Source organism: Astyanax mexicanus, chromosome 1 (assembly GCF_023375975.1).
Source record: "Astyanax mexicanus isolate ESR-SI-001 chromosome 1, AstMex3_surface, whole genome shotgun sequence".
NCBI lineage: Eukaryota > Metazoa > Chordata > Actinopteri > Characiformes > Acestrorhamphidae > Astyanax > Astyanax mexicanus.
In genome coordinates this window covers 4,965,937-4,992,561 of record NC_064408.1, presented here as the reverse complement: position 1 = coordinate 4,992,561, position 26,625 = coordinate 4,965,937, and the positions used below count along the sequence as shown (strand labels likewise).

The 26,625-nt window shown below is 39.1% G+C and overlaps 1 protein-coding gene across 2 annotated transcripts in view; it reads right to left on the bottom strand.

The window, feature by feature from the left end:
* The window catches only part of brinp1 (bone morphogenetic protein/retinoic acid inducible neural-specific 1), a 396,883-nt gene that overhangs the window by 88,939 nt on the left and 281,319 nt on the right, over positions 1–26,625 (bottom strand). For both annotated transcript variants that reach the window (XM_049465879.1, XM_049465880.1), the window contains exon 5: positions 15,704–15,809. In XM_049465879.1, the coding sequence (XP_049321836.1) occupies positions 15,704–15,809 (106 nt within the window). The remainder of the gene's footprint in view (positions 1–15,703; positions 15,810–26,625) is intronic.

The following is a 26,625-nucleotide window of genomic DNA, read 5'->3' as shown; positions in this document are numbered from 1 at the left end:
GCTTGCTAAAGGCTCTTCTTCTCACTTTGTCTTATCTTTTCTCTCTGAGACATTTTTTTCGCATTGTTTTCCCGCTCTGCCTGATGCACAGTGGAACAGTGAGGAACAACTTGACGGCAATTTTATTAATGGCGGCTGCAATCGCGCTCAAAGTGACCTTTCCTAATTTGCTAATAAATACAGACGGAGTACTGCGCTGAGTAATGGGAGGCGACGGGAGCTGTGATTGGCTCCCTGCGATCGACACGATTATCGACACGATTATTATTATTATTATTATTATTATTATTATTATTATTATTATTACTTTAATGCAAGGCTCATGTGGCATTTACCAGATCCGTTTCCCCTCAGGTTGCTATGGTGTTGTAAACCAGTTGGATAAGATAGATAGATAGACGAATGGATGGATGGATGGTTGGATGGATGGATGGATGGATGGATGGATGGATGGGTGGTTGGTTGGTTGGTTGGTTGGATGGTTGGATGGACGGTTGGATGGATGGATGGATGGATGGATGGATGGATGGATGGGTGGTTGGTTGGTTGGTTGGATGGATGGATGGATGGGTGGGTGGTTGGTTGGTTGGATGGATGGATGGATGGATGGATGGATGGATGGATGGATGGATGAATGGTTGGTTGGTTGGATGGATGGTTGGATGGATGGTTGGATGGATGGATGGATGGATGGGTGGTTGGTTGGTTTGTTGGTTGGATGGATGGATGGATGGATGGATTAATAGATAGATAGATAGATAGATAGATAGATAGATAGATAGATAGATAGATAGATAGATAGATAGATAGATAGATAGAAGCAGCCTGTTAAAGATCATGCCACAATATTTCAATCAGACACTGACTAGGCCTCTCCAAAACCTTTATCATTTTATGCAATTCAGAGAGGTTTAAAAAATGTTTGTGTGCTTTGGGTCATTGTCCTGCTGCAGAACTGAAAGCTCTGCGTAGGTTCTAGCGGGAAACTCGAAATCACGCCACTTTTCTCAGCCAATCACCAACTCCCACCTGTCCTTAAAAGACCTCCCTCATACCTGTTCTCCCCTGCTTGCAGACGCTGACATACGTTTTCGGGCGCCGGTCGTTGCCGCGTGGCTTCATGGTGTTTCTGCCATTTGTCATTACCTTGCTCTCAGTTTGCCGTTTTCGCCCGTCTGCGTGGCTGCTCGTTCGTAGTTGGCTCGATTTCCTGCTCGTAGGATCCATGTTGGTTTGTATTGCTCTCTGTTCTGTCGCTGGCGTTTTGGTTGGATCCTCGCTGTGTTTGCTGTTGGCGGTCTGGGTTCCTGTTTTGCTGGATCACGTGACCGTGTCGCGCTTGCCTTCGAGGCTTGCTGCTCCGATGCTTTGTCTCGGCTCGCAGCCGTGTGCTGAATCGTGCTGGTTGTTTCGGCTCAGTGTCGATTCTGTGGCGTTCTGGTCTAGTGCTGAGGCTTTTCTCGGCGGTGTTCGGATAGTTGCTTGGTGTTTCTGCGTTTTCCACGGCTCTGTCCGGTGCCTGTGGCTGAGTTTGTACGCTTCACTCGAGAAGTCTGGGCTGGATGGCTGTTTTTAAACCCGCTCCTGCTGGCACCCGATAGTTTTAGCCCCGCGCCCGCCCTCCGTTTTTTACGTTTCTGCCGCTCCGCACGCCTGCTTGTGTTGCTTACGTTTAGTGCTCGAAATTAACTTGGGTTTTTTATTGAACCAGCAATGTGGCGCTGATGGCCTGCTCCCTCCCTACTGTCCACACACACACGCCCACGCCTCAGTGGAGCTGACCCTTCAGGCACTGCTTGCCAAGTGTTTCGTTCATGCAGCACCAAAACCTAATTTGATCGATGATAAATAAACTTAGTGTACTTGGCTAATCCTCGTTCGTTGTGATCTCATTCTCGCGACGCTCCTATGGTTCGTTTATCGGTCTTGGGCTTTACTGTTGCTGAATGTTATTGATGTGTCGTTCACGATCGATCCGGCTCAGGAGCCGACTCTTCGAAGTCACCTATTGGAACCGGCTCTATTATGGGTGCCGTTTTCTCCATTTTATATACCTTCGTATTTTACACATTAATTTAGAAGCACTGTATTTGATATTTGTATTGTGGCACTTTTTTGTTATGGAGCTGCTTTAATACTTTTTCGTATTGGGTGATTGTATTGACTGTTTCATTTGTTTTAAGTTATTTTGTCGAAGTGGCGCTATTTTGTAAATTTCATAATTGGTTGTAATACGTTTTTTATTATAAAGCATTGTTATGCAGCTGTTTTGCTCGTCGCAAGTGCCTATTGTGCTGCTTCTTATCTCGGACCGTACCCGTTCAATTGCTTTTCTGTACTCGCTGTTTATTATCTCGGGCCGTGCCCGCTCTGCTGGTTACTGTACGCGCAGTCCGCATCGTTTATTATCTCGGGCCGTGCCCGCTCTAATGCTTTACCGTACTCTCAGTTCGCGTTGTTCATAATCTCGGGCCGTGCCCGCTCTGTAATGCTTTAATGGCTCGCAGTCTGCGCGGTTTCTTATCTCGGGCCGTGCCCGCTTTAATGGTTTGCTATACTCGCAGTCCGCATCGTTTATAATCTCGGGCCGTGCCCGCTCTAATGCTTTACCGTACTCGCAGTCCGCGTTGTTTGTTATCTCGGGCCGTGCCCGCTCTAATGCTTTACCGTACTCACAGTCCGCGTTGTTTGTTATCTCGGGCCGTGCCCACTCTAATGCTTTGCTGGCTCGCAGTCCTGGTGATTTGCTGCCTTTTATTGGGTTAATTTTGTGTTGCCTGTGCTATGTTTTGTTTTATGATTGGCATGTACCTTTCTTGCAGAATTTCTACTTTTACGATGCCGTGTTTTAACATATTAATCAACGCCGTGGGCAGCGGTTGCTATTGCCTTAGAACTTTTTTAGTGGCCGAAGTTTTGCGCATTTACCGATCACGGGTTGCTTTGACGTACTGCTGTGCAAATTCCGTGCCTCAATGTTAAGTATCCGATCCGGTTTGTCGTTGCTTTATGTCTTATGGTTTGTGCTGATGTTACTTTCCCTGGTCCTTTGGTTTTGGGGGTGTTCTCCAAGGACAGTCTGTCCTTGGTTCTGCATTTGGTGCTTCCTGACATTTGTTTTGACATTAATTTCGCTTCCCCTGTTATATTTGCTTTGTTCGCATCATGACTTACAAGGTGTCTAATAACAATCATCAGTAAAATGTTATAGCAGTCAATGATAATGGAAAGTCTTTTAATTCTCGGGCCGTGCCCGCCCTAATACCCACTGGACTCGTAGTCCGCGCTGCTGCGATCACGGGCCGTGCCCGCTCTATTAACCCTGGACTCGTAGTCCGCGCTGCTGCGATCGCGGGCCGTGCCCGCTCTAAATACCCACTGGACTCGTAGTCCGCGCTGCTGCAGTCGCGGGCCGTGCCCGCTCTAAATACCCACTGGACTCGTAGTCCGCGCTGCAGCGATCGCGGGCCGTGCCCGCTCTAATAACCACTGGACTCGTAGTCCGCGCTGCAGCGATCGCGGGCCGTGCCCGCTCTAATAACCACTGGACTCGTAGTCCGTGCTGCTGCGATCGCGGGCCGTGCCCGCTCTAATAACCACTGGACTCGTAGTCCGCGCTGCTGCGATCGCGGGCAGTGCCCGCTCTAAATACCCACTGGACTCGTAGTCCGCGCTGCTGCGATCGCGGGCAGTGCCCGCTCTAAATACCCACTGGACTCGTAGTCCGCGCTGCTGCAGTCGCGAGCCGTGCTCGCTCTTATACCCTCACCCATCTTGTTCGGGATACCTGATGTCTGAGTAAGTAATTTATGTACATATATATCTATTTATTTATATATCTATTTAATATATCTATTTAATTGCAAACAACTGGAGGCGGTTGTAAGATTTTTATACAGACGTCAAATGAATATACTGTTATAACGTACTGCCACGACAGCTCGCGCTCGCTCAAATATCCTACTCCTTATGCTCCTAGATTTCAACACGGGCCGTGCCCGTTCCTATGCTCATTAGACTCCTAGTCTGAGTTTTTTCTGCACAGCGGGCCGTGCCCGCCCTTATAGCCTATTGGACTCGTAGTCCGCGTTTTGCTGCACAGCGGGCCGTGCCCGCTCTTATACCCTTTGGACTCGTAGTCCGCGTTTTGCTGCACAGCGGGCCGTGCCCGCTCTTATTCCCTTTGGACTCGTAGTCCGCGTTTTGCTGCACAGCGGGCCGTGCCCGCTCTTATTCCCTTTGGACTCGTAGTCCGCGTTTTGCTACGACGGCGTCCAAAAGTTGTGCCCCTCAAAGGCTTAATGTATTGTTAGTCCGCAGTGTTTTCTCATGCTGATCACGTCAACGTTACGCTTATCATACGCTTCTAAAATAGCCTCAAGCAGTGTATACAAGTACTTTGTATACAACGAACCTAATAAATGTATGCTATCAAAACATGAGCGCAACTACTGTAATGCACACGTACTCAGCAAATAACACTTTAATCTTGAACACCTTATTCAAGCTTGTTTATAGCTGTTTTCCTTCCAGAATACGTGAACCAGGTAAAGGATCCTCCTGTGGGTAATTATATCTTTTTATATTTTTGGGGATAGGCTCCGCCCCCGCCGTACAAGTACGGCAGGATCTGCGAGGTTCCAGACGCTGCGGACCTGGGCTTCGACGGGGCTTTCGCCAAAGACTCTATATACACTCTATTCACTATTACTAATTGTCATACGTGTTTATTGGGATTAAATCTTTCTTGCTGCACTTTGTTTCTAGAGTTTTCCTGCTAGAACCCAAGTACTCCTGAGCTTGAGGTCACTAAGAAACAGATGGCCGGATTCTGATTCTCCTTCAGGATTTTCTGGTAAACAGCAGAATTCCTGCTTCCATCTATTACAGCAAGTTAAAGTCCAGCAGCTCCAGACCATCATCACACACACACACACACACACACACACTACCACCACCATGTTTTACATTTTACGTTCAGTATGATGCTCTTTTACTGAAATTATGAAAGTTTTTGTTACGTTAGTTTTACACTTTGAGTCACACCTGAAGAGGTTAAATAACTAATTTGTTTGTTGATTCAATTTTCTACACTTTTTCTTCACTTTTCAGATGGTTGCTATGGTGTTTGTAGATGGTTGGCGAACCACTGCACTGTTAGGCACTAAGTGCGTACTATGATGTTGCTAGGGGTAATATTTAGTGGTTGCTATTGAACTAAACAAGATGCTAATTTATAATGTTCTATAATGTTATGGTGTTGTAAAGTGGTTGCTATGCTCTCGACCAGACGGTTCCTGTGGTATGTCAGATTGTTGCCATAATGTTGCGTAGTATTATGTAATGTGCCATTTTTGAGTTATTCAAGCATTCACATGTGCCAAGTCCTGCTGGAAAATGAAATCCACATCTCCAAACCGTCATTAAATATAGTGTCTGTAGATGGTTGCTATGTCGTGGCCAAGTTGTTCTTGTCAAGTGTATTCTTGATTTTTTTTATTTTATTATTATCCATTGTTTTGTCATATCGCCAAGAGTATCGTTATCACGAAAAGACCATGAAATATTGTGATATTATTGTAGGGCCATATCGCCCACCCCTAGTCTGAAGTATATTAATTAAATATGATCAAAAATCAAAAGAATTAAAGCACAGTGTTAGCTTGTAACTCATGCTACGAGCTAACAAGCTAAACGGCTCCCTGTCAGGATCTGCTACCTCACCAGTCATTGTGAGGTACAGCTCTACTCGTGAGTTCCGGGGCTTTGGCCCCTGAGGCACGCTGGTGAATATAATCACGAGCGCTGCACGTCAGGGGAACGCGGGGGGTCATACAGTCAGCAGAAATGATGCTAAACTGACAGCTGAGCGGACCCTCGACCCGCTGCATGTCTAACAATAACCCAGACACTCTGCTGGGGTATGAATACGCTCGGGGGAAAGCAGCCACACGGCACTTCGGCATCGTATTTGCGTAATTTTTACACAATCATACGACAAAAATGCAGCGTAATTATGCCTGAAGTTATGATACATGACCTGCATCAGATGACCAAGCAGATTGGAACCACTGTAAGCTGGAAACTCTACAATTATCTGCAGAAATTAGAATTAAGTACATTAAAAACTAGAAAAAGTATTTTTTTTTCTACAAAAAAACAAAAAGGTTTGGAAAGCTATTGTGCAAATGGATTGCTGTGCTGTTCCTATAATTTTCCAGGTGGTACCAACAGGTGTCTAGGTGGTTACAGTGGTGTTCCAAGTGGTTCCTATGGTGTTGCTTATTGGTTGCTATGTGGTGGAAATATCATTGCCATGTTGTTTTTATAATGCTGCTTGGTGAAGTTGGCTGCCATGGTGTTGCTTGGTAGATGCTATAGTGTTGGTAGGTGTTTGCTATGGTGATGCCATGATGCTAGGTGGTTGATAAGCTGTTGCAAACTGGTTGCTGTGGTGTTGCTATCTTTGGTTGCTATGGTATTCCAAGTTACATCTATGGTGTTTCTAAGAGGTTGCTACTATAGGTGATTTATATGATAATGCTAGGTGGTTGCTGTGGTGTTGCTAAATGAATGCTATGATATTTCAGGTTATAGCTATGAAGTTGCTATAGATACCGTATGTGATTGTCATGAAAATGCTAGGTGGTTGGTGGTTGCTATGGTGTTTAAAAGTGGTTGCTATGGTCTGTTATAGTGCTGCTAGGCACATATATGCTATAGTATGGTTAGATGGTTGCCATGGTGTTGCCAGATTGGTGCTCCTAGGTTTATTGTTTATTGGTTGCTCTGTTTTGAAGTGATTCATGTGCTGTTGCTAGGTGATTGGTCTGACATCCCAAATTGCTGGCTGCCATGGTGTACCTAAGTAAATGATATAGTCTCTTCATGGTGTTCTTAAGCTAATTACTGTATATAATGTCTGTAGGTGGTTGCTATGGTGTTGCAAAGCGGTTGCTATACTATGGGAATATGTTTGCTATGATGTTGCCAGATTGATGCTGTTAGGTTGTTTATTGGTTGCTTTGTTTTAAAGTGGTTCATATGGTGTTACTAGGTGATTGCCATGGTATCTTAACTGTAGTAAATGTATAAGTGTCTGTAGGTGGTTGCTATGGTGTTGACAAATTGTTTATATAATGTTGCTAAGTGGTTGATATGGTACTTTAGATCGATGTCTTTCATGGTGTTCTTAAGCTAATTACTGTATATAATGTCTTTAGGTGGTTGCTATGGTGTAGCAAAGTGGTTGCTATAGTATGGAAAAATGGTTGCTATGATGTTGTCAGATTGGTGCTATTAGGTTATTGGTTGCTTTGTTTTGAAGTGGTTCATATAGTGTTGCTAGGTGATTGCCATGGTATCTTAACTGTAGTAAATGATTAAGTGTGCGTAGGTGGTTGCTATGGTGTTGACAAGTTGTTTTTATAATGTTGCTAAGTGGTTGTTATGCTACTCTAGATTGATGTCTTTTATGGTGTTCTTAAGCTAATTACTATATATAGTGTCTGTAGGTTGTTGCTATGGTGTAGCAAAGTGGTTGCTATTCTATGGGAAGATGGTTGCTATGATGTTGTCAGATTGGTGCTATTAGGTTATTGGTTGCTTTGTTTTGAAGTGGTTCATATAGTGTTGCTAGGTGATTGCCATGGTATCTTAACTGTAGTAAATGATTAAGTGTGCGTAGGTGGTTGCTATGGTGTTGACAAGTTGTTTTTATAATGTTGCTAAGTGGTTGTTATGCTACTCTAGATTGATGTCTTTTATGGTGTTCTTAAGCTAATTACTATATATAGTGTCTGTAGGTTGTTGCTATGGTGTAGCAAAGTGGTTGCTATTCTATGGGAAGATGGTTGCTATGATGTTGTCAGATTGGTGCTATTAGGTTATTGGTTGCTTTGTTTTGAAGTGGTTCATATAGTGTTGCTAGGTGATTGCCATGGTATCTTAACTGTAGTAAATGATTAAGTGTGCGTAGGTGGTTGCTATGGTGTTGACAAGTTGTTTTTATTATGTTGCTAAGTGGTTGTTATGGTACTCTAGATTGATGTCTTTCATGGTGTTCTTAAGCTAATTACTGTATATAGTGTCTGTAGGTGTTTGCCATGGTGTAGCAAAGTGGTTGCTATAGTATGGGAAAATGGTTGTTATGATGTTGCCAGATTGGTGCTATTAGGTTGTTTATTGGTTGCTTTGTTTTGAAGTGGTTCATATGGTGTGGCTAGTCGATTGCCATGGTATCTTAACTGTAGTAAATGATTAAGTGTGCGTAGGTGGTTGCTATGGTGTTGACAAGTTGTTTTTAAAATGTTGCTAAGTGGTTGTTATGGTACTCTAGATTGATGTCTTTCATGGAGTTCTTAGGCTAATTACTGTATATAGTGTCTGTAGGTGGTTGCTATGGTGTAGCAAAGTGGTTGCTATAGTATGGGAAGATGGTTGCTATGATGTTGCCAAATTGGTGCTATTAGGTTGTTTATTGGTTGCTCTGTTTTGAAGTGGCTCATATGGTGTTGCTAGGTGAACGTCTGTAGGTGGTTGCTAAGGTTTTGCCTGATTGGTGCTATTAGGTTGTTTATTGGTTGCTTTGTTTGGAGGTGATTCATATGATGTTGCTACGTGAACGTCTGTAGGTGGTTGCTATGGTGTTGCCTGATTGGTGCTATTAGGTTGTTTATTGGTTGCTTTGTTTTGAGGTGATTCATATGATGTTGCTACGTGAACATCTGTAGGTGGTTGCTATGGTGTTGCAAAGTGGTTGCTATAGTATGGGAAGATGGTTGCTATGATGTTGCCAGATTTTTTTGTTGACATCATTTTTTATGCTTTTTAAAGAGTTATAGACATTTTCTTGTCTCATTGTAATAGTGGAACCCTTTTTAAAATGTTCTAAAAACACTTTAAAACTAATTTTACTTTTGAAATGTTTATGTAAGTGTCATGATTCCATATAGCAACACCGTCTTTACTAAAGAAGCATTAATTTTTTTTTTTAAGACTGTAGCCACAAAAACGCCCAATGGCGTCTTTCCTGGACGTAAATTCAGCACAAAAACGATAGCATCAGTTTACTGTCTACCCCCTAAACCAAGCTGTACTGAGACTTACATCAATACCAGCCTCCGGTTGCTCAGTTTGAAGAAAATTAGAAGAGAAAACACTGCCAGAGTTCACTCTAACAAAGTTCCCAACCCTGAGAAGATCTCCAACACTTAGCGTTACTTCTTCATCATCTCTCCTCTTTCTCTCTCTTTCTTCTCCTCCAGCGCTCCAGCTTCCTCTCCAGTTCAAAGACCACGAGACGAGAGATCTCATCATCCCACCAACACATGTACAAACAATCTGCATAACTTTTATGTTCCAGACGAGGCCAGATGGCTAATCTATATGACCGCGGACTGGCGGGAGATGCCACGCATTGTCATATCCTGTTTATAAGGTTTTAAAGCAGGCCTAATGACTGCCAGCATCAAAGCCTTCTCCTCACCAGCTGTTCCACAGCTCGGGGAAAACTTTCACACAGAATTCTGAAAGATAAGATGAGAAGAGCAGATAAAAGATGGATAATCTTGGCTCGCTAACAGCTTTGTGCTTCGTTTCCTCCGTTTTTTCTCGCTGTACGGAAGCGTAACAGCGGCGGCGAGGCTGGAAATACAACAAGATCTGATAGAGTTTGTATACATATACGAATAAAATGATCAACAACGAGACGTTTATAACATCTGCAGATGTTGAAGAGGTGCATATAGATATTTCATACATGTAATGCAATGCCTAAATAACTGCAATATGTGCACAAATACATTTTGTGCAAGTATCGTATTACTAATCATAGCCAAATAATTTATTAAAACTCACAACAGCTTTGTAAAATTTAAACTTGTACAAATGTTACGAATAGTTTTTAGTAATTTTGTGACATTTGCGTGAATATATATATTATACATATAGTTCCATATATCCATATTATTATTTCCATATCCAAAAAAATATACAATAAATTACGCATAAATTATATATTTGTAATATATGTAATATATGTACAAATATAATTGTGTGAAATTCGTACAAATACATTTCTAATATTATAATTACAAACCTTTTTGTACAAATATAGTTTATAAAGTTCATACAAATAAAATCAACAACAAGACGTTTATAACATCTGCAAAAGGCAGATAGATGAAGGTAGTTTGTAAATATAGTTTGATTGACAGCTAAATCGTAACATATCTTTCTTTCATATATACATTTCAATGCATAAAGATATTTTGTGCATGTACTACCAAACATTTATTAAAATTTACAACAAATTTGAAACATTTTAGCTTGTACAAATATTACAATAAGTAATTAGTCATTTTGTGACATTTGCATGAAGACATATTGTACATATATTGCAATATCCATTAACAAAAAAAAAAAACATGTACCTATAACAAAATTAATTGCAAATTTGTAATATTTGTACAAATATACTTTGTGCAGCATCTGTATAAATATATTTTTAATATTACGATTCCATACAGTTTTTCTAATATTTGTACAAATATAGTTCATACTTATACTGTACATTTGGGGAATTTGTGCAAATTTGGGAAAAGTATTTTGTGACTATATTTGATTCAGATAAATTATGTTGCATTTTCCCAAAGATATTTTGTGCATATATCACAAATCATATCCAGTTTTAAAATATCCAACAAATTTGTAACATTTGCACAATGCTGAAATATGTTTTAAACGTATTGTACAATTTCGTCCAATGAAGAGCAGATAAAAGATGGATAATCTTGGCTCGCTAACAGCTTTGTGCTTCGTTTCCTCTGTTGGAAGGCTGGAAAAATACAATAAGGTCTGATAGAGTTGGTATACATAAACGAATAAAATCATCAACAACGAGACGTTTATAACATCTGCAGATGTTAAAAAGTGGTGCATATAGATATTTCATACATATAATGAAATGCCTAAATAACTGCAATATGTGCACAAATATATTTTGTGCAAATATCGTATTACTAATCATTTATTAAAAGTCACAACAAATTTGTAAAATTTAAACTTGTACAAATTTACAATAAGTAATGATTAATTTTGTGACGTTTCCATGAATATATGTCACACATATATTGCAATATCCAAAATGATAATATATTGCAAAATGATAATGTTAGGTGGTTGCTGTGGTGTTGTTAAGCAAATGTTATGATATTACAGGTTATTTCTTTGGTGTTGCTATAGATACGTGATTGATATGATTGTGTTAGGTGATGTTTGGCAGTGGACTGGATGTTTCTAGGTGGTTAATTTGGTGTTTCTTGGTGGTTGCAGTGGCATACCAAGTGGTTGCTATGGTGTTGCTTATTGGTTATCAGGTGGTGGACAAGGTGTTGGCAAAAAATATTTGCACAAAGATATTTTGTGCATTTACTCTATTGCCAATCATTTATTAAAATTCACTACAAATTTGTAATATATGTACATATACGTATCATCTGTGGAACATTTGTACATTTTCTTCTAATATTTGTATATATATATATATATATATATATAGTTCATACTTATACTGTATTCCAACAAATTTGCAAAATCTGCACAAAAATATTGCATGCATATATTTGATTCAGATAAAATATGTTGCATTTTACACAAAGATATCCCTTTAGATAAACCTTTTTAGGTTTAAAACCCAAGCCATCAAACCACCAAACTGAACTGCTTGAATTTTTGCACCAGGAGTAAAGCAGCATAAAGTTATCCAAAAGCAGTGTGTAAGACTGGTGGAGGAGAACATGATGCCAAGATGCATGAAAAAAAAACTGTGATTAAAAACCAGGATTATTCCACCAAATATTGATTTCTGAACTCTTAAAACGTGATGATGGTTATGAAAGCTTTTTTTTTTTCGGTTATTTGAGCCGTGTCTTATTTTCTGCAAAAAAACAACAACAAAAAAAAAAAAACTCAAACACATACCTAAAAATAGCAAAATCAGAGAAACTGATCTCTTCATTTATTACAGAGCTGTATATACAGTATAAGCAAAGTCAGCTGAAATCAAGGTTGTACAGTAAACTAAAAATCGCATATTACAGGAAACGTCCAAAAAAAGCATGTCTTATCCAAAAGAGAACATGCAGAACATAATGGAGGACATTAGCATCTTTCAGACGAGCAGCTGCTCCACATGTACGCTCTGCAGCTGACGTAACCTGGAGCACAGCCACCTCTACAGGTGAAGCAGAATGCTAATTTCAACCTTCACTTCACTTTAGATAACCCCTCAGCCAGCCCCGGAACAAAGTCCGCAGATGGCTGGGCTTTATCACGGCCGCGGAGCGCCCAGCGTCTTCTGCAGAGCTCCAACGTCAGGTGTGTGAGTGAGTGTAAAAGTGTGTGTATAAGTGTGTGTGAGTGAAATCTTAAATACCTGAAGATCTCGCCTGAGCCACGAAGCGCAGGAACTTGAAAGTGTGTTTGACAGACAAAGTAATTACCCAAATCCATACAGACATAATGATCTCTTCAGGGGGAGAGAGGGATACAATCATGTCTCTGGAAGCTTCTGAATAGACAGATTTCTCTTTCTCCAGCACTCTTTTCTTTCACATGGCTCCTCTACGCTCGTCCCCCATCTCCGAGCCCGGCTCTGCTGGAGCTGAAAGCAATACTGTGTAGCTCTACAATAATTACAGACTGTAGTTCTGTATCTCTTTCTCTTTATACGTTATTATCCTCTTTATTTTCAGCCTGTTCTTCAATACTCAGAACCTCACAGGAGAGAGAAAAACTCTACAGAGCAAAGGTACTAATCCCATTCAGTACTCTATTCAGGGAAAAGTATAGATACTAGGACTTAAAAAAAATAGTTCTGTCAAAAAATACAAGCTTTTTACTCTTTAAGTAAAAGTGTGTTAAAAAAAGTACTGGTTTCAAAACTACTTAAATTAAAAAAAGTTAAAGTAAAGTAAAATGGGTAAAAAAAAAAAAAGCCATTAAGGACAATAGCTTAGGTCTCTTGTTTGCGTGTTTACCGTGTTAAAATAAGCTACGTGTGACAAAACGTTAGCTAATATCACCCTGGCTTACTAGAACACTCAGGGTTACTCAGTGTAGCGCTGTTTGGAGGCATTTATTAGCGCTAGCAGTTAGCCGCAAAGGCTAATGCTAATGCTGCTGCACCCAGCCTTAGTGGAAATCTGGAAATCAAAGCTTACTTTAAAAAAATGGAAAAGCTTTATTCACTCAATTAAACATGAGGTGATTTTATTCATAAGAGAAATCTGTGTAGATTAATATCCAGTGCTCGTTTGACTTTAAAATATATAATTTTTTACTTAACTTAGCTTAACTTAACTTAACCTACCCCCGACCACCATGCAGCAGCGAGACTTGCTGATTTAGAATGAAAACATGGCGACACCTCTGTTCTTTACTAGTGTCACATAATGCACCTTGTTGTCCGGTGTGCCTTATAGCGCGAAAAATAGGGTAGTGTGAGGTATTTTTGCACTGACTTTCTTTGACATGATCAGCCATAGCATTAGCATTAGCTCATAGCTAGCTAGCTTCCTGTTTAACTTGTCCACAATAATGCTTAACCAGACCATGCTGGTTGAGCAGCAAAGACCAGCATGAGCTCTGTTTAGCATTTTAGGCTATACTTTCATAAAAGTTGTGTCTCTGAAAGCTTCAGAACGTCCAGATCTTTCTCTTTTCATCACTTTCTTTTCATATAACTCCTCTAAACTCCTGCATCCCGACCCTCTGAGCTCTCCGGCTATCTCTCTGCTGGAGCTGAAAGCAATACAAAACACGAGCACTCCCTAAAAGCTGCAGTGCTGTGTGTTTTCTGTGTTTGGGCTCTTTTGTCTGAGAGACAGTGGCCGCTGGAGTAGATGAAAAATCCAGCAAGAGCACAATTACCCCACACTCGTCTGATAAATTGCTTTCCTCCCATGCTGTGTCCTGCTTTCTTCACTACTGTAGCGACGCGCCGACTGTCAAATACTCATCCCGGCCTCACGGTGAGGAGCTACAGCAATTACTCATCCCACCACATCCCACCAAATTCCACCAAATTCAGCTCCTGATATCACAGCCTGAAATACAGTAACCTCTCATAATCCTCATATTCTCACTCACATCTAGCTGTCTGTCTCTCTACATATCCTGTTATCTTACTATCCAACTGTACAACTATCTATTTACCTGTCTGTTTGTCTACATATCCTTTTATATTACTATCCAACTGTATAGCTAAATATTTACCTGTCTGTCTAGCAGTCTTATAATCTATCTGTCTACCTGTCTGTTTGTCTGTCTACATATCCTTTTATCTGTCTGCCTAGCAGTCTGACTGTCTAACTAGAAATCTATACATATGTCTGCCTGTTTGCCTATATATCAAACTATTTGTCTGTCTGTCTGTTTACCTATCTAACAATAAATTTATCTGTTTGTTTGTCTGTCTAGCAATCGATTAATCTGTCTGTGCATCTGTCTCTCTGCCTATCTAGCAGTCTATCTATCTGTGTGTCTATCTCTCTGGATGCCTAGCAATCTCATAATCTGTCTGTCTGCTTGCCTACCTAGCAAACTATCTGTCTGTCTGTCTGCCTTTTGAGAAATCTATGTTTTCCCTGTTTATCTAGCAGTCTATTTATCTGCCTGCCTATCTAGCAGTCTGTCTGTCTAACTAGAAATCTATACATCTGTCTGCCTGTTTGCCTGTCTAACAAACTATTAATCTGTCTGTCTGTCTGCCTATCGAAGAATCTATTTATCTTTCTGTTTGTCTGTCTAGCAATCGATTAATCATTCTGTGCATCTGTCTCAATGTCTATCTAGCAATCTACCTATCTATCTGTCTGTCTATCTACCTGTCTGCCTATCAATCTTATAATCTGTCTGTATGCCTGTCTAAATATCAGACTAATCTATCTGTCTATCTTGCTAGCATCTAGCAGTCACTTTTTCTGTCTGTCTATCAGTCTGTCTAACTAGAAATCTATATATTTGTGTGCCTGTTTGCGTGCCTAGCAAACTATTTGTCTGTCTGTCTGTCTAAATGTCTAGCAATCTATTTGTCTGTCTCCCTGCCTATCTAGCAATATATCTATCTGTCTGTTTGTCTGTCCATCTAGTAAACTTTCTGTCCATCTGTCTGTCTGCCTATCTAGCAATCTATTTATCTGTCTATCAGTTGATTCGTCAGGTTGTCTCACTCTCTGTTTATATGTATTTTTAACTACCTCTCTCTATACATTTTCTACTTATCTCTTTGTACACTATCTGCTTGTCTGTATCGCTGTCTGACTATACTGTATATCTGTCCATCTAAACATCTATCAGTGTTTTTGTCTGTCTTTCTTTTTGTCTAATTATTTGCCTGTCTGTCTCTGTCTGATTTTCTAGATATCTTTCCGTCTGATTACAAATGTCTGTCTGTCTAGCAGTTTGTCTGATTTGTAATTGTGCACCTGCAGTTTAATGTGCTTTTGTATGCAAGATGTTTCTGATAAAATGGCCAGCAAGTAAAAGTACACTGCAGAATATCCATGTAAACTGGCTTCTCAGTTTAGACCCAACCAAAGAAACAACAATAAACCCATAAGATGAATAAACATGCTGGTAAAATAGCTCAGCAGCTCCAGTTAGAAGGTGTAGTAGAAGGTGGAGATGGTCTCCAGCTTACCTTGCAGATGGAGTTTGCTCTCTGGGCTCTGCAGGAGAACGGAGCTGACCGAGTCCAGGTTGTCGTAGGTGCTGCACCCAAGAGGTCCAGTCCGGGTCTCGGTCACCTACAAGCAATTCAAGAACAAATGAGATCAGATTGAAGCAGAACTTATAGAACCATAAGAAAAGTGGTTTAGAACATAACCAGCAATCTAATTTGGTTGGATGGACCTCCCTCTCCTACACTAATCCAAACCAATGTATGTTTCTGATAGATTTAGTGTTCTCCTCCAAGCGTGTTGAGCTCTAGAGGTGCACTGTTTTGTTAAATTGTTGTGGATTGAAAAGATGTGAAGGACCTTCATGAGAGAAAGCACATGATAACCCAACTAGCATTGTTAGCAATGTGTTATAGGCCCTTCTATGAACCAGTAGACCTTCTATGCCCATTTCATTATGTTGATTGACTAGTATAAACAGCAAGATTAAGCTGGTTAAGCACTGACTGACCACCATATATGTCCTGGTTTGACCATGTTGGTTGACAACAGTGACCAGCAATCTATGGTGGCTGACCAGCATGGACAGCATCACCAATAGGACTAAGCTGTTTAACCATCATAGCCAGAAAAAAACAGCTAGACCATCATAATTGGCCAAGTTTGACTCTGGTTGACCATCATAACTAGCCAGATCAAGCTAAACCACCATCATCGGCCAAGTTTGGCTTTGGTTGACCATTATAGCCAGAAAGACCCAGTTAGAAAACCAGAATGGCCAGGCTTGACTCTGATTGACCATTATAGCAAGCAATACCAAGATAAACCACCAGAAGGGCCAATCTTGACTTTGGTTGACCATTATAGCCAGAAAGACTATAATAGGCCAGCAGAATGACAAAGCTTGACTATGCTGACGTTGACCATCATAGCTATAAAGACCAAGCTAAAATCAAGCCAAGGTTGATTTTGGTTGTCCGATATAGCCAAAAAGACCAAGACAGACCACCAGAATGTCCAAGATTGACTATGGTTGAACGTAATTGCTATGAAGATCAAGCTAAACTGTCAGAATGGCCAAGGTTGACTTTGGTTGACCATCATATCAAGAAAGATCAAGCTAGACTACCAGAATTGCAAAGTATGACTCTGGTTGACAATCATAGCAAGCAAGACAAAGCTAGACCCCCGAAATGGCCAAGATTGACTCTGCTTGACCATCATAGCCAGAAAGACCAAGATAGACCACCAGAATGTCCAAGATTGATTCTGGTTGATCGTTATAGCCAAAACGACCAAGATAGACAATCAGATTGGCCAAGCTTGACTCTGGTTGACCATCATATGCAACCAGACCAAGCTTAACCACCAGAATGGCCAAGATTTACTCTGGTTGACTTTTAAAGCCAGAATGACCAAAATAACCAAGCTGGTTGACCTGCAAAAAAACGAGCAAAAAAAAAAAAAAAGCTGGCTGGCCAACATGACCATCATCATCTGGTCAACTGGTCATCCAGCAATCAAATGAAACCATGCTACACCATGCTACTACTCTATGGCTACACCATCAACGGCTGGGTTCCTAGAAAGCTAACCAATACAGGCAATATTTTTTCATTATCATGTACGACCAGCTCTGCAACCACCTTAACCATCAAAGCAAGTGAAGCAAAGGCTGCTGTTGAGCTGGATGCTGGATTCTGGATTCTTTTCAGCAGGGCTTTCTTTTTTATTTATTTATTTATTTATTTATTTATCTGATGATCTGAACTGGTGCTAACGCTCATTAATATGAATGATGACTCCATGTTGCCAGTGTGTGGAATGCGTAGCAGCCGGGTGGTGAAGCGTCCTCACCTCCTAAATCATGCTGTTCACGTCGCCGGCTTTCTGATGAGGGCTGTAGAAAGAGCCGTACCGTACGACTCCAGAGAGCTTTCAAAACACAAGTTTCTAAGTGCCTGCTTTCTCATTCGGTGTGACGGGGCCCGGCCGGCTTCAAAGACGCCGCTCGCTTTTAACAGACCTTTAGAGACTTTATTTCCTCTTATAAAAAAGGTGAAGTGCTAATGGCCTTTTCTTCAAGCAGCTTCACTACTCCGCTTCTTCTCCGTCAAACACCCGAGCCCAATCGCTAACCGCTAACTCGCTAGCTCCCTAAATCCCTAACTCTCTAACAAATAGTCAGTGGGTTAATTCAAACACAAAGGCTCTCTCCGCGGTCTCCCGTTAGCATTAGCGCTAAAGGTAGGGGATCCAGCTGGAATGACTTTTCATCGCCTCCTTAATGAATGAGTGACCGTCGCCAAGTCGAGCCTGAATCGGCCCGTCTCCTCGGAGGCCGCCTGTAATCATTTGGAAAAGAAAGAGCTAAAAACCTTGACATTTATCAAAGCCGAATGCTCGTTTTTAGCTTTTTTTTATCGCTTTCCTTTTTCCCTATCTTCACACGGAGCGTACTCCTGTCAGAACCCGGCAGAACCGGCACAGCTCAGCTTCCTTCAAAGTAAAAGCACTCAGCCGTTAGACTAAGTGCTCCTAATTAAAAACGACTCTCATTAGAGTTCATTTACCAACCCGTACCCAAATCAAAGATCACCACCGCCCGTGGAGCACGGGTTTGATAGCTGGGGTCGGGAATCAGTAAATGGGAAGCAGTACAAACAGACTCACCCACATCACTACAGCATCAGTTCAATTCATACAGTATTAATTGATTTTAAAGTTAATTTAATTAGTAGAAATTGGTTATAAAGCCAAACTAGCCTTGCTCTCCCTCATTAGCCTCATTAACACAATGCAAGCTTCTAATACTGTAGCATTAGTGTTCTCCTCCAAGCATGTTGAGCCCCTGTTTTAGCAATAAAAGGTAAGTTTTTATGTGAGTTTTAAAGTTTAGATTTATAAGAATGATTAACCTGTCCAAGCTTCAAAATAAAAGTTCTCAGCCGTTAGAAAAAGTGGTAAAAATAAAAACGACTCTCATTAGAGGGCATGGGATTGATATCTGGGGTCAGAAATCAGTAAATGGGAAGCAGTACAAACAGATTCACCCACATCACTACAGCATCAGTTTAATTCATACAGTATTAATTGATTTTAAGTTAATTTAATTATTAGAAATTGCAATTATGAAGCCAAATTGATTAGCATCATTAACACAATGCAAGCTTATATAGTCAGAGTAAGCTTCTAATACTGTAGCATTAGTGTTCTCCTCCAAGCATGTTGAGCCCCTGTTTTAGCAGCATTAGAATAAGTTTTTATTTGAGTTTTAAAGTTTAAGTGTTTTTAAAAGGATGATCAATCTGAACAAGCTTCAAAATAAAAGCTCTCAGTCATTAGAAAAAGGGGTAAAATTAAAAATGACTTTCATTAGAGGCCATGGGATTGATAGCTTGTGTCTGGAATCAGTCAAAATACACAGAACTATTCCCTTATTTGAACGAATGTTAAGTTGTTTTAAAATTATTTTAAGTTGTAGAAATTGGTTATAAAGCCAAACTAGCCTTGCTCTCCCTCATTAGCCTCATTAACACAATGCAAGCTTCTAATACTGTAGCATTAGTGTTCTCCTCCAAGCATGTTGAGCCCCTGTTTTAGCAATAAAAGGTAAGTTTTTATGTGAGTTTTAAAGTTTAGATTTATAAGAATGATTAACCTGTCCAAGCTTCAAAATAAAAGTTCTCAGCCGTTAGAAAAAGTGGTAAAAATAAAAACGACTCTCATTAGAGGGCATGGGATTGATATCTGGGGTCGGAAATCAGTAAATGGGAAGCAGTACAAACAGATTCACCCACATCACTACAGCATCAGTTGAATTCATACAGTATTAATTGATTTTAAGTTAATTTAATTATTAGAAATTGCAATTATGAAGCCAAACTAGCCTTGCTCTCCCTCATTAGCATCATTAACACAATGCAAGCTTATATAGTCAGGGTAAGCTTCTAATACTGTAGCATTAGAGTTCTCCTCCAAGCATGTTGAGCCCCTGTTTTAGCAGCATTAGAATAAGTTTTTATTTCAGTTTTAAAGTTTAGGTGATTTATAAGGATGATCAATCTGAACAAGCTTCAAAATAAAAGCTCTCAGTCATTAGAAAAAGGGGTAAAATTTAAAATGACTTTCATTAGAGGCCATGGGATTGATAGCTTGTGTCTGGAATCAGTCAAAATACACAGAACTATTCCCTTATTTGAACGAATGTTAAGTTGTTTTAAAGTTATTTTAATTAATAGAAATTGGTTATCTAATCATGCTTTAAAAAAAAACTAGCCTTGCTCTCCCTCATTAGCATCATTAACACAATGCAAGCTTATATAGTCAGGGTAAGCCTCTAATACTGTAGCATTAGTGTTCTCCTCCAAGCATGTTGAGCCCCTGTTTTAGCAGCATTAGAATACCTTTTTATTTGAGTTTTAAAGTTTAGGTGATTTATAAGAATGAGTAATTTGAACAAGCTTTTAAGTAAAAGCTCTTAAGGACCTTAAAAGTACCTATTTGCTTGAGTTTATCTGAGGAATTATAGGTTGAATATAGACAACAAATATACTGTAATATATTAAAAGCCACAAATCTCATATTTTCTACAATGTTGTCTTTTTTTTAAATATATATTTTTTATTATTCTATCTAATATTAAATATTCCAGTCACAAAATACCAAGGCAAGGAAAGATTAAAAAAAAAGAGTTATACTTTGATTCTTTTTTTTTCAGTTTCTGTGAAAGCACTCAAGTTACCAGCCTAAAAAAACACCTATTTTATTGTATTTTATATATATTTTTGTATATTTGTCATATATTTTGATCACTGGAGATTCATTGCAATATCTTCAGGTGTGTTTTTTTTATAAGACTTTAAAAGCTTTTTTTTTTTATTAACAATACCTAGTTAAACTACCTCTAGTTCATACTTCAGTCGTTATGTAAGTTATAATGAAATAATAATAACTTATGAAATAAGAATAAAATAGATACACAACACAATAAATGCACATAATGTAAATAAGAGAGTAGGAAAGTGTCAATCCTGATGCTGTCAGTCTGCCTGCTCTGGAATCTGAACTAGTGTTCCTGCTCCCCGTGCTTCTGATTGTTTGCACCTCCTCTGTCCTGTATATAGACCCCTCAGATTGCTCTGTTATTTGCTGAATATTGAATCTAGTTAGCTGTTTATCAGCCTTTTACATTAGCAGCAGCACCTTTTGATGGAGACTGATATAATATTTAGGTGTCTTTTGTGACTATTTGTTCAAAGATAGTCCAGTTTTACTGTCTATAGCTGTGTTTTTTGTTGCTGTTGTGTTGTCTGCTACCCTCCTCGCCCGGTCCGGCTCTTCTGTCGACGCGGTTAGCCTTCTATCAGGGTCACCTGATGCAAAGTGACACCGAACTGAGAGCGTGGCGTGCTAGCGGCCTGCTCTGCATCGCCGGCGGACAAGCGTGAACAGTACAAGGTGTGTCTGACAAGTCAACCTGTATCAACACAATACAGTCGAGAGAGAAAGGAAAAATATATAATAAATACATAAAAAATGGGCCGTTTTTTGTTTTTTGTTTTCTGTTGCTGCCGTGACACAAAGACAACACTGCAAAAACATCAATTGGTGAAAACTAGACATAATCTATGTAAATTTAGATATATATGCTTATATTAAGAAAAAAAAAGCACATTTTCTTGGTAAGAAAAAATAAATAAAATAAAAAATAAGACTACCTTTATGAAGGGTCTATTAACGCTTTACAATTAGTTAATGAATGTTACTAATTAGGTTGTAAATGCTTTAAAAATCGTTAATAATCAGTTATAACACATACGTAGAAAGGGCAACAATGACCTTTTGTTTGTCAAATAGTGAACCCACAGACATCTATATCTTTATTGTTGCCCTTTCTACGTATGTGTTGTAACTGATTACTAATAATTTTTAAGGCATTCACAACTTGTAAACCATTAATAAACCTTTTATAAAGGTAGTCTTATTTTAAAGTGGTACCGATTTCTTAAAAAAAGTCTCAAAATAGGTAAAATAAGACTTAAATCAAGCAAAAATTATTTTAAATCAAGATTTTTTGCCTTAAATTTAAAAACAAGAATTAGAATAAATTCTTTGATGACTTATTGTGCTTATTTTTTAGTTCAAATAATGTAAAATAAGATTTGTCATTTGTCAATAAGATCATTATTCCAAAAATAAGCAAAATAATCTAAAACTTACAATGCTTAATAAAACAAAAAGTCTTATCAGAAAAGAAAATAAGATCTATCGCCTTAAAAATCAAAAATTTCACTTTCTAAGAGTTTAGTTTTTTGCAGTGAAAGCCGAGCCTGAGCCAGCGCTAATGCTAATGCTAACGCTACTGCTAACGCTAGGACAATACCACCACCACCACTGCTGCGTGTGAGAGCCTGGCCACGGATAAAGCCCTTCTGTAATGGCCTAATCCTTTAAATCCGAGGCCTGTGCTCTGGAGAATGCCGGACACACACATGGACACACACACACACACACTAATACACACACTTTATAACACACACACACAATAAACGGTCAGTCAGATTATAGGACGGATAACGGACGTACAAAAGGAAAATCTGAGCTCTCGGACAAATCAATAGAGATTTAAGGTGATTAGGATTTTTCTCCAGACAGAAACCTCAGAGGACCTTCTCTGAACTCCGAGACAGCCCACCCTAGTGGACCACCGCCCGCACAAGTCGCTGCTAAACACCTAGACAAAATATGTGTAAATTAATACAGACATACAGCTCTCTAAAAAAAATAAGAGAGCACTGAAATTTATGAGTTTCTATGAATCTACCAAATTGAAAAGCTCTGGAATATAATCAAGAGGAAGACGGATGATCACAAGCTGATCATCAAACCAAGCTGTAAAGCATAAAGTTATCCAAAAGCAGTGTGTAAGACTGGTGGAGGAGAACATGATGCCAAGATGCATGAAAAAAACTGTGATTAAAAACAAACCAGAGTTATTCCACCAAATATTGATTTCTGAACTCTTAAAACTTCTTAATGAATATGAACGTGTTTTTTTTTTTTTTTTTTTGCATTATTTGAGGTCTGAAAGCTCTGCAAATGTATTTTTTTATTATTATTTCAGCCATTTTTCATTTTCTACAAATAAATGCTCTAAATGACGACATTTTTATTTGAAATTTGGGAGAAATGTTCAATGTTCATTTTACTCAAATATATACCTAAAAATGCAAAATGCAAAAAAAAAAAAGAATATATATATATATATATATATATATATATATATATATATATATATATATATATATATATATATTTTTTTTTTTTTTTTTTTTTTCAGAGCTTTAAATGCTTAAATAAAACAAAAAATAATAATAATAATAAATAAATAAAAATCTGCCAATAGAGTAAGCAAATTTGTCTTAGTAAGATTTCTTAAAATAAGCTCATTTGCAAAGTCTCAAAATGAGTGAAGTAAAACCTAAATCAAGCAAAAATTCCTTATTTTCTGGCTTAAATTTGGACACAAGTGTTACGCCCTCGCTATGTTTTCCTGTGTTTTCCCCGTTTCCTAGTGTGTTTCTCTTGTACTTTTCCATCACGTGTGTGTAATTTGTAGCTCCGTCCCTCGTTACCTGTTTCCCCAGGTGTTCAGTGTTTCATGTTACTATAAATAGCCCTCCTCTGCCACCTTGTCCGCCGTCGGTCTTTGCACCTTCCTACGTTGTCTGTCTCGTCACGTCTTTGCTTAGTTTTGCCACGTATCCTATTTTCTCATCTCCATGTTTCTAGTTCTTTGTTTAGTTTGTATTATTTGTTTATATCTCTTGTTTGTTTATATTCCTTGTTTTGTATATATTTATGTATTTATCCTTTGTATATATATCCCTAGCCCTGTTTAGTTATTATCTGTTTAGTTTAGCTCTTTGTTTGTTTTCCCTGTTTGTTTATGTACATATTTATATTCGTTATTCCCCTGTTTGTTTATTTGTTTATTTGTTATTTATTAAAAGTCTGGTCTTACCCGCATGTAAATCCGCCTCCCGTCTCATGCCAGCGTTACAACAAGCACCATGATACCTTGATTGTCGACTTTTTTTTACTACTACTACTACTACTAATAATAATAATAATAATAATAATAATAATAATAATAATAATAATAATTTATCTAGCACCTTTTACAAACCCATGGTTGCTTTACACTGAAGGGAAAGGAGGTGGAAATTCAACATAAAACAGATTAGTTTTATTTATTTGATTTTAATAATTTTAAAATAAATTGAATAATATTAATGTACTTTATGTATCTAATAAATATTTTGTAATAATTATGTATGTAATATATTTTAAGTAAGTACATAAATCATAGAGAGTGTAGGGAGTGTCGGGTGGTGATGGCTGTTCGCTGTTTGAGTATCAGAGCAGAAGGATTTCTGGGTTCTTTTCTCCAAAATTGGAGCTGGGGTAATGTGTGTGTGTGTGTGTACGGTGTGTGTGTGTGTGATGTGAAGTCGTGTCATCGTGGGACGGCCGCTGTGCACGTTTCTTATTACGCTCGTCACCCGGCGCCCTCCTAATGAAATTCTATTCTGAGCCTCTGAAAGTAAAGAGACGTGAACCCTGCTGTAGCGCTCCTGCAGATACGTCTCCGGAGACGACTCTTTAAAAGGGACATATTCGATTTTTCTTTACATTCTCGGCTGCATTTTCTAATAACGAATGATTTTAGCCATTTACAAACGACTTTAAGAATGAAATAACTTTAAAATCATATACTTTCCAAAGTTACGTACCAGTGTTTTAACCTATTATTCATTGTTTAGAATTATTTAATCGACTGAAAGTGTTGTATTCTATTGGCAGATATTTCTGTATTTCTGGACTATAAATACTGGTGGACACAAACGGGAAACAGGAAACATCTGGGACTAAGGGGTGGAGCTACAAATGAACAGGTGAGCAACACTACTCACACCACTCTCACTATTCACACTACTCACACTACTCGAAAAATAAAATAAAATAAATAAATAAATAAATAAATAATTAATAGCAAGTGAAATTATCCAATTTCAATCGAAAAAACAAAAAATTATATATATATATAAATAATCAGTCTTATTATTTATCTTGTGATTTATTTATTTATATATTCATTTATTTAGCTTAATTTGAGCATATACAATTCTAATTACATACATTTTGTCTAGTTTTGCCAGGGTTTCTGCATGCCCAGCAGTCGGCGATCTCTCACCAGGAGAGCTTATTTCAGAAAAAAATGCATACCCTATTGACAGTTTTTATTTATTTATTTATTTATTTATTTATTTTGCTTAATAAAAGCATATACATGTCAAATTGTATATATTTTGTCTAGCTTTGACAGGGTTTATGCATGCTCAGCAGTCAGCGATCTCTCACCAGGAGGTGCACTACCCAAGAGTACTTTTAGAAGAGACTTTTAATAGGGCAGTGGCAATGATAAAATAAACAGTAGCTTTAGTACCTTTAGGAAAAGACAACATTTTTAGCATTGCTCATTGCGCACAATTTTTTTTTTCTCGTTTGTTTGTTTGTTCTATTGTTCACCGCTTTAATGCACGACACAGTGTGCAGTGTGTGTTCCCTAAAGAACACGATAATGAGAGCATTGTGCGCTAGCGTACGCTCCCAGACTAGCGTAAATATCCATGTTTGCACGCTTTCCTGGAAAAAAAAAAAAAGTAAAACGAGCTGTTCTTCATCCTGCGAGCTGCTGCTTTTGTGTAATTACTAAGCTGCTCGGCTGCTATATGGGTCAAAAGATGCGGCGTTTCATTTCTCAGCGCTACGCCGAGCCTCTTTCCCAGCGTTTGGCTGAGGGAGAAAAAAAGAGCGGCGTGTGAAACCGGATCTTAAACGGATGCCTCCGAAACGACTGCTGCATCATCACAAATTTGCATACGGATTCACTGAAAGGTGACCTTGCGGGCCTCGGCCGTGCACACACACTCGTCTACACACTCACACACACATTCAGCTCCGTTTCACCAGCTTAATGATTCCTGTGCTCCGTCACCATAAACATCCAATCATATACGGGCTATTTTTTCCTCATTACAACGCTCGGCTGCTTATCTTATCTTAAACGATTCCCCTGCAGGAATAATATCCCGCAACGCTGAGCTCCCGAGCTCACAGACACGCGCCGCTCTTCCTCCGCTGCTAACGCTAGTGCTAACTCTGCTAGCGGCTTTAGCATCCTGCTGCTTCCCTTCTTCTCTTCTTCCAGGCCATGTTTCTCTGCTCCATTTAACCCTCGTCTCCTTCAGAAACTCCTGCATAAGCGAAACCCGCGAGCAGACAGACGCAGGAGGGACAGCGCCGCTGCCTCACCTTGCACTTTCTATTCTGGGGTGTTTCATCACTTCGCTGCTTATTATTTATAGATATGCAACACAGGATGAACTGGGGGGAGGATGGATGTGCTGCTAGCGGGCTGCATGTGTGCTTTCGAAGACATTTTAAGGGGGGGAAAATAAAAATAGGACAGACCGTGGGAAAAAAAATCTATATTCGGAGCGTATTTGCATTGTTGCATTACATTATAACATATTATACAACAGTTAGTCCCGACCCTGCAATGTGATCAGTTCTATGAGTACCATTATCAGCCGGTAATGCACTGTAAACTGAAGCTCTCCATGTATTACTGAGCCACATACAGGTAATCTAACAATGATGCAGCGCTTACAAGCCAAATACAAACCAAATGAGATGTCATTAAACACCATTATACACCATAGAGGCACAGTGCAAAAGACCTATGTCTCCAATAGGTGGCGCAAAAAAGGAAAAAAAGGCGGTCCAACAAATAAATAAATAAGCCCAGCAAATAAATGCTTAAATTGGGCAAAAAAAGCAATCGCAAAGTCTCAAAATAAGTGAAGTGCGACTT